This window comes from Sapajus apella, unplaced genomic scaffold (genome assembly GCF_009761245.1).
Source record: "Sapajus apella isolate SASKATOON/1434 unplaced genomic scaffold, GSC_monkey_1.0 scaffold30, whole genome shotgun sequence".
NCBI classification, from domain to species: Eukaryota; Metazoa; Chordata; class Mammalia; order Primates; family Cebidae; genus Sapajus; species Sapajus apella.
Window position 1 is genome coordinate 24,526,572 of NW_022436970.1, and position 8,229 is coordinate 24,534,800.

The 8,229-nt window shown below is 51.8% G+C and overlaps 1 protein-coding gene across 10 annotated transcripts in view; it reads left to right on the plus strand.

Annotated features, from left to right (window-relative positions):
* Positions 1-8,229, plus strand: part of CTDP1 (CTD phosphatase subunit 1) — a 71,761-nt gene that overhangs the window by 52,549 nt on the left and 10,983 nt on the right. For 6 of the 10 annotated variants that reach the window (XM_032293779.1, XM_032293782.1, XM_032293780.1 and 3 more), the window contains 2 exons: positions 6,027-6,193; positions 6,311-8,229. The exon at positions 6,311-8,229 is cut by the window's right edge. In XM_032293779.1, the coding sequence (XP_032149670.1) occupies positions 6,027-6,193; positions 6,311-6,767 (624 nt within the window). In that variant the 3' untranslated portion in view covers positions 6,768-8,229. The remainder of the gene's footprint in view (positions 1-6,026; positions 6,194-6,310) is intronic. The other 4 variants (XM_032293786.1, XM_032293783.1, XM_032293781.1 and 1 more) reach the window with 3 other exon arrangements.

Genomic DNA, 8,229 nt, shown 5'->3' on the forward strand with positions numbered 1-8,229 from the left:
CCCCCCCCCCCCCCCCCCCCCCCCCCCCCCCCCCCCCCCCCCCCCCAGTGTGTCCCAGGAGGGCAGGTGCTGACGCTGGACCTTCTAAGCATAGTCCTTGGCACTGTCCTTGGCTCGGAGCCACCAGTCACTCCTCATTGCCTGGAAGACAAGTTAGAGATGGTGGTAGGCAAGCCGTGGCACCTGAAGGCATCTTCTCCTCCTGGGACCTGTCAGTGCTGCCTTCGTGCCAAATAACTTTGCACGAGAGATAAAATTTGGGACTTTGAGAGGAGATGGTCCTGGAATGTGCTGGTGACCACTGAGATCACAGAATCCTGAAGGAGGGAGGAGGGACGCAGGAGAGGGGTCAGAGGAGGCCCAGAGCTGAGGACATGGGGACTCTAGAAGCTGGAAAATGCAAGGAAGGGACTCTCCCCATGGACACCTGGATTTTGGTCCTGTGAGACTCACATTGAACTTCTGACCTGCACAGCTGTGAAGTCATGAATTTGGATCATTTGAGCCATGACGCACGGTGATTACAGCAGCCTCAGGAATCTCCTTGTGTCCTGGCCCTGGCGCGACAGCTTCATCTCATGCCTGTCCCCCTTACACTCCCTGTGCTGGGGCAGATGAGGCAGCTGCACCCCAGATATGCCTGTCTCTCGGGCTCGCTGCCTGCACCTGCCATGGGCTTGCGAGACGGACCGTGTGCTGCCGCATGGTGTTCCCTGGAGGCTGCTTGGCCTCCATTCATCCTGGGGACACGCAGGGCGGGGGCTGCTGCTCCTTTCGGGATGCAGACGATGGGGAGTTGAGAGGATCTGGAAGCAGGGTCAAGTGCAGCCTATGGGGGGGGCCGTTGAGCGAGGGGTGTTGAGACCTCCAGTCATTTCTGGCATATCAGTGAAACCCAGAAACTGGTTGAAGGCAACGTGTGAAGAGTTTCAAGCTGTCTCAAAAAGTTAAAATTTCACAGATACTTACTGCTCATAAAATATGCATGACATGTGCCTGGACTTACAGCCTCAGTACCTTCTAGCCTGGAGTGAGCTCTTGCCTAGCGTCCAAACTGTTTCTCTGCAGTTGGCACCCGTCATCCCAGCGTGGGGCTCTGTGCTCCTCTCTGACACCCAAAACAGCTCCCACCGTTCTTCAAGGCCCCACTCAGCTGCTGCCTTTCCACAGATCTGCTCTGACCGCCCTCCTACACCCAGAGAAAGGAAGCAAAAGGTGGTGGACACAAACAAGGAACATGGACGGCCGCCACACTGTCTCTGCCCACAGTTGCAGCCATGCACGTTTTTAAGCAAATTTGGGGAGTTTTCGGCCATGATGTCTTCAAGTATTTTTTCAAGGCCAGTCTCTTTCTCCTCCTCTTCAGGAATCCATGACACGAATGTTAAACTTCCGGTGCTGTGCAGAGGCCCTTGAGATGCCAGTCCTTCTCTTGCTGTGCTTCTGAGACCGTTTCTGTGACTCCACTCCTAATAGCTGTGGCGTCTTGGAGCCTAACATGTTAGTGATGCTGCTTTTATTGAATTGGACATTTGTTCAGAAAGCTCTGGGCACCTGCTACTATGGTAGGCCTTCTCCCAAACTAATGATAGACTGCAAAGTTAATGGTAGATTAGATTCCAGGAAACTAAAGGGCCAGAACCCTCCATGGCTGTGTACAGTAGACAAATCTGAAGATTCACTTAAAATACACACAATACACATAAATCTGATGTGTGGGAACTTTGCTGTCACCGAACAGCAGTAATTTTTCCCGTTATGTTTGATTTGTAGTTTTTAACCAAATTGTGACTTGATCTTTTAAAATTTTCTGATTAATCAACATCCTTTAAGAATGAGTTTGTTTTGTAGATTGTTATTATCCAATCAGTAGAAGTAGTTGATGATAATTGATGGGGAAAAAGAACTAGTAACCATGTCTAAAGATTAGATCATTAGATCATTCTTCACATGGTCAGAACTTAAGGTGTGTAGACTGGGATTTGATTTTTCTTTCATTAAGTTGGTAACTTTAGAAAGAATGCTTCTCTCTCTTTGGGCTCCAAATATTTCCTGTAAGTTATGGTTCCTGAAGTGTTAGTGAATTAAAGTCTCACCGTAGGTGTAATTGAATAGATAAGAAATTATCTTTTGTTTTATAAAAGACTTGTCACAGTCTTCCTCTAAGTAGAAAAGCTTTCTCTATGGGTTTTGGAGTGTATAATTTGCATAAGTCATTTTGGAACACATGCTGGCTGCAGCCACGTCTCTAGTGAAGGGCTCTGGGTCCCGCCATTGAAGCTTGGCAAGTTCTGAATGCCCTGAGTTTGTTTTCCAAGCTTTGGGGTTTTCTTTACATGTCATTAAAGTTCCTCTTTACTTGAAGTCTTCTTTTCATTAAAACATCTTTCCAGTTGGTATTAATTCACTTGAAAATGTATTCCATATTACAGTTTTTCTCTGTGAGTTCTCTGCCGCATCACAAATCACCGCACATCTCCCTAAAAGCTGCCCCCGCTTCTTGTCATCTCCACCACTGGGACTCAGGGCTCAGGCCGTGCTCAGGGCCATCCTTCCTGCTCCTTGCAGGAGCTCAGGGTTATCCTCCAGTGCTCAGATTGCAGACTGTTCCTGCACCCAGGCCCTCAGCTCCCAGAGGCAGCCCACAGGAGATCTTCCCCGCAGTCGGCACGGCCGAAGCTGTGTGGCGGGACCTCTTCCCGAGAGCAGCATCCCCAGCTGGGCTGGGCCCTGTGGGTTGCCGGGAGTCACAGGCCCCTCCTGTGCTCACAGTGTTGGGAGCTCGGGCTCCAACCCAGGTGTCCGTCATGAGCGGTGTCCACGGGCGCCTCTCTGAGCTGTTCCAGCGATGCTCTTCGTGCAAAGTATGCCAGGTCCCACACCAGACGCAGGCATTTCCCTGCCACCCAGGGCAAGTATCTGCCCTGGGTTTGGAGACATGCAGGAGCCATCAGGAGCCATGGTCGGCTGCACAGCCATGGGCAGCGTTGTCATCTGTTCTTTGTTCACCATGTCTGGAAAACGCCATTGAAGAAAGTTAACTTTAATGGTCTCTAAGTGCTTTTATTGGCAGAGAATATAGCACATCTGAGAGGAGGCCTGGGATGTTTGTCCTTTTGGACGGGAGAGAAGTCCGTTGATGTCAGGCAGCAGGATTTACGGTTTAATAGAGGTTTGTTCCTTGAGACTAGAGCTGATTAGGGTGCCGTGGTGGCCTTTTCACAGGAGGTGCCGTGTCTTGTCATTTGCTGAAGCCTGTGTTTCTCCACAAACATCCGCCTCTGTCTCGGCCAGCTCAGAAAGAGACTCCACAGCCATGTGTGTCAGCCTCTCGTGTGGTGCCAGAACCAGGGCTCTGAGGTCACTGGAGCCTTGTGGCAGGGCTAGTCCCCTGCACATCCCGCGGAAAGCCTGCTGGCCTCCAGAGCCAGCACAGCCGCCTCTTCATTTGCTTTTCCTCGCTCTTGCCTGTTCTGCCTCTCATGCTCAGGGAGCTTTCCCGGCCTTGCTCTGTTCCCTTCTCGTTTCCGCCCTCTCTCCTACAGCCGCCCCACCTCACTCCAGGTTGGAGCTGGGTTCAGTGTTATTATTAGTGATCTGGGGTCATGGAAGGAGGCTGATAGAAACATTTAATTTCTGTGCGTTGACAGGATATAGTAGCATCTGGTGTTATCTATATTTGCCCTTTGGTAGAAATTCTAGCACTTAGGTATGAATTCATTTGTGGTTTTTTTTTACAGACTTCTAAATTTTCCTTAAGATTAAAAAATATGTATTTTAGCATCTTTTAAGTAAATACAAAGAACCCTCAACTTGTAACGGTTCAGCTTAGTGGTTTTCTAACTTTACAACGATGTGCAGGTGATGGGTGTTTGGGAGAAACCATACTTCGAATTTGGAATCTTGACTCCGCATTCTGTAGAAAGCTCTTTCCGAGTCGTCCTTGTACTAGATGATTTGCCAGCGGTGGGCTAATGTCAGTGGTCTTAGTGTGGAAGGCAGCTGGGCCAGGTGTGCTATTTTCAACCTGTGATGGGCTTACCTGAACATGACCCCGTCATGAGCCCAGGAGCCTCTGTAGTGCAGAAAACTATTTTTCAAAAAGCACAGTTATCTTTTTTCTAAAAACCTGCAGGAAAGATAGGTGCCGTTTCCACACTGATATGAGTCAGGCAGAAAGAGGGAGAGGAGATGGGAGCACCGTTAGGTGAAGTCAGGTTTTAATGCGTGTCCACGTTTCTGGTTTGGCTGTGCAAAGCGTACCTCCAGGTCTTTCAGATAGCAGCCAATGGACACATGCCGGCTGCCCTGCCTCGCCAGTGTTGGCCCTCCCAGGTGGGGTGCCGCACTAGCGAGGGCTGCATGGGGTCCCTGGGTTGCCATGCTGGCTGTCTCACCTGCCCTTGGCTGTCAAGTGTAAAATAACAGATTTTAACGATGCCTTTTTTCTCTCTCGACTACAGCATGATGCCATGTTAAAGGCCCTAAGTATTTTCAGAATAGAATTTAGTAGAATGATTCCCATAGGAGACTTGCCATCAGAACAGTAAATACAGTGATGTAAGCATTCTGGTGAAGTGCGAGCATCAGTAATGTCTTGGATTAACCAACTGCTCTTATTAAATACCTTTAATGCCAGCGTCGCTGGTAACGTGTTACTTTCAGAGATCATTATAATGACCTGATGATAAAGTCGCTGCCTTAGCTAATTAACCATTGGTTAAAATGTTTCTGCCTTTTAATAATTCAGGCCAGGATACATGTGCAGTGACTCGTTGGACTTGTTGGTGATGAGTTTGAAATTGCAGACGGTGAGGCGGACGAGGTGGCCTCCATGTGGACTCGGGGGTGGGGGGTGAGCCGTGATTTCCAAGCCTCTGTAACTGTGACCTCAGGGCCTCAGCTGCTCTGAGCTGCGCCTGTCTCAGGAGTTGTGCTCCGTGGCCATTTGTCATGGCCTGCTGCAGGGGTGAGGTCACGTCTGTGTCAGTCACTGCCCCTCAGGGCCCCATGTGGCATCCCTTGGGCCCCAGCCAGGTGGGCATGTCCAGACCCCTCCTGGGAAGCAGCCTGCGCTGGGGGGCAGTGGACAGGCCGCCTGTCTCGGGGACCACATGGCTGTGCCATCGCACACCGACACCCTCAACATGGGAGAGCTGTGAGCAGAGCTGCCCGCCAGAACCCCTCCGTCGTGATCCCTGCTGGACATAAAGCCATCTTCTCTCTGCTGGCTGCTGTGTGCACGTTCTTTCTGCACGTCCTCCCATCTCCGCTCAGTTCAGGAGAGGAGGTTCGCCTCCCTAGCACTGGGCTCAGCCTCTCGCTGCCATAGTGAGGTGCTGATGGCACTCACTTCCCGCATGCTGAGGTTTCGGGAGGCTGAGCTTCAGATGTGGCACGCGGGTCACCTGCTCGCTCACCCGCCCACTGCACACTTCCTGCCTCTGTTCCCGCTCCCATCCACATCACACGTGTCAGGCAGGGGCTGGTCCGTGCTTACCCCAGGTGTTCAGGAGTCACCCTCCCTACACGTGTTCCAAATTGAAGGCATGCCTAGAGTGAGCGAGCAGGCCTCTTAGTAAGCGTCCCTATGGCATGGCCACATCTCCACCCAAATTCCAGGACGGGAAAGACCAGGCCGCCTCCCAGAAAGCCCTGTCACTCAGGAGTCATGCTGTGGATCTCAATGATCTTGAGAATTTCAAGCGAATATTCTGGTTATTCACCATAAAATCCAACAGTGTGCTAGGAATAAAGCCCCTGTTCATGTAAGGCACAGAAGGAACGTAAACCCCAGCCCCTGTTTGTGAAACGACTGGGCTTGCTCCATGGATTTCCAGGAGTCTTTCACCTGAGGCTTTGTTTTAAGGATTGGTGAGTTTCAAACCCCAGGGCTCGGGTAGGAAGCAAGTCCCACCTCTAGCCACCACCCCACTGCACCCAGAGCCCTGGACTCTGTGGGAGAAGGCCTGATGTTGGGGATGGGGCCCAGGAAGGTCTGTGGCTGAGTTTTGGCTGTTTGTCAGGTGGACGACATCCTTGGAGAAGGCAGCGATGACAGTGACAGCGAGAAGAGGAGGCCAGAGGAGCAGGAGGAGGAGCTCCAGCCCCGGAAGCCAGGGCCCCGCAGGGAGGGGACACTCGGGGCCTCTGCGTCCAGCGAGAGGAGCATGACAGGTGGCCGGGGGCCCAGGTGAGTGTGTGGTCTGAGGTGGGAGGGGCCTGATGTTGGCTCTTGGAGGTGACTCTGCCTCTGGTGGGCCGCCTGTGTCTTGTTCTTCATGCCCTCCCCTGTTCTATGTCTTGACAGCAGCAGCTTCAATTCAGCAGCCCCTGGTGGTGGACACTTGGTTGCCTCCATGTTGAATCCATGTCATATTACATATACACATAGACGTGTCTGTGGTCTGCACATGTGCACACAGGCGTGTATGGGGTCTCCATGTATGCACACAGGCGTGTGTATGGTCTCCATGTATGCACACAGGTATGTTTGTAGTCTGTACGTGTGCACACAAGCGTGTGAGGTCTCCATGTGTGCACACAGGCGTGTGTATGGTCTCCATGTATGCACACAGGCGTGTTTGTGGTCTGTACGTTTGCACACAGGCATGTGTGGGGTCTCCATGTGTGCACACAGGTGTGTATATCGTCTCCATGTGTGTGCACAGGCATGTTTGTGGTCTTTACGTGTGCACGCAGGCGTGTGTGGGGGTCTACATATGTGCACACAGTTGTGTGAGGTCTGCATATGCGCTCACAGGTGAAATGGAGTAGGAGCAGTGCCAGCCTCAGAGAGGCTGCCCCAGCTTCAGCGGGCGAGTGGGGCGCGCCCACGGTGGTACTCCAGGTGCACGTGCACTGTCTTTGGGTAAAAAAAAAATGGTGGGACTGCTTTCTTCATCTGCGGAAGCACTTCTCCCCATCTGGTCTTACTCTCAGGCTATTCTGTGGGTGAATAAACATTTCAAGAAAAGAGTGTAACTCATTCAGGCAATCCAGTTGTAAAATTGGGCCAGAAATTGCAGCAACAAATGCAGACAGGACAGGATAATCATTGTTCCATTTGCAAGAATTACTTAAAATCACTTGGTTTGCAACTCTGGTTCAGCAGGGAAATGTGTGCAGTTTCTCTCAAGACAGCCACCCTGTGTTTATCGTGTAGGAAGCAGCATTTCCCAGCTGTGTTGAGATGACATGAAATTGTTTTGGGAGAAATTTTGAAATTCCATATTGGGCCCTGGTTTTTCCACATGAATTATGGGGTGGTTCTGCCTGGCCGTGCATTTCTTCACTTCTCAGTGTAGACCTATTGGGCCTGTCTTGAAGCTCTGGGGTCAGGTCTGGGAAGGGCAGCACGTTGGGGGCCTCTGAGACGGCTCTCCTGCCCTCCCCTGAAGACCCTCTAGGCCAGGGTTGGGCTGAGCAGGCTCCAAGGAGTCTGCTGTGGCCATGTTAGTATCTGCAGATTTGCAGCATGCTCTGCGTGTGAACATATATGGTTTTAACATGATAGTTTTTTTCTAATTAAAAGAAGAAACCCAAAGTGTTTTCCTGCTAAGACCAGTCAGGGTGTTGCTGGTTGACGTGGTGGTGTCCACGTTATCCAATACACGTGCTGTTGCTGTGTCTCCCCATGTGGGCACCTTAAGGCGCTTGGTGGGTCGGGGCCCAGACCTGTGGAGGACCTGGGGGCCAGGGCGGGAGTTAGCACCCCTGGGTCTTTTCTCTTTTATTGCTAAATGACCTGCCCACTGCAGAACTGGACTTCACTGGTGAAACAATGCAGGTGAGATGAGAGAGCCCCTCTGCTTGGTCGTGGCTTCAGCGCTGGTCTTCCAGCTGCAGGAGGCTGTCAGGGCTGGGCCTCTGCATTCTGGCTCCTCGGGCAGGGACTGGGATTGTCACTGTCATCACTGTTTCTCTTTATGTCTTATGGACTCAGTGGACTTCGAAGATTTTAGAATTTGATATCGGAAGAATAAAGCGTCCCAAGAGTCTGTTCTGATCCCGCCACACAGCCTTCATCCCTGCCACCGGGATGGGTGGGACTCTGGGCACCTAATCCCTGCCTGTGCTGGACAGCCTTCGTGAATTGCCATAGCAGCCTGACTGCTGGGACGTGCATGCCCCTAGAAGGGGTGGGACAGTGGGGTCGGTTTGCATTCCTGTCAGCAGGGAGCCGGGTCTGCGCGGCTTCCTCTCAGCTGGGAGCGGGGTCCGCGCGGC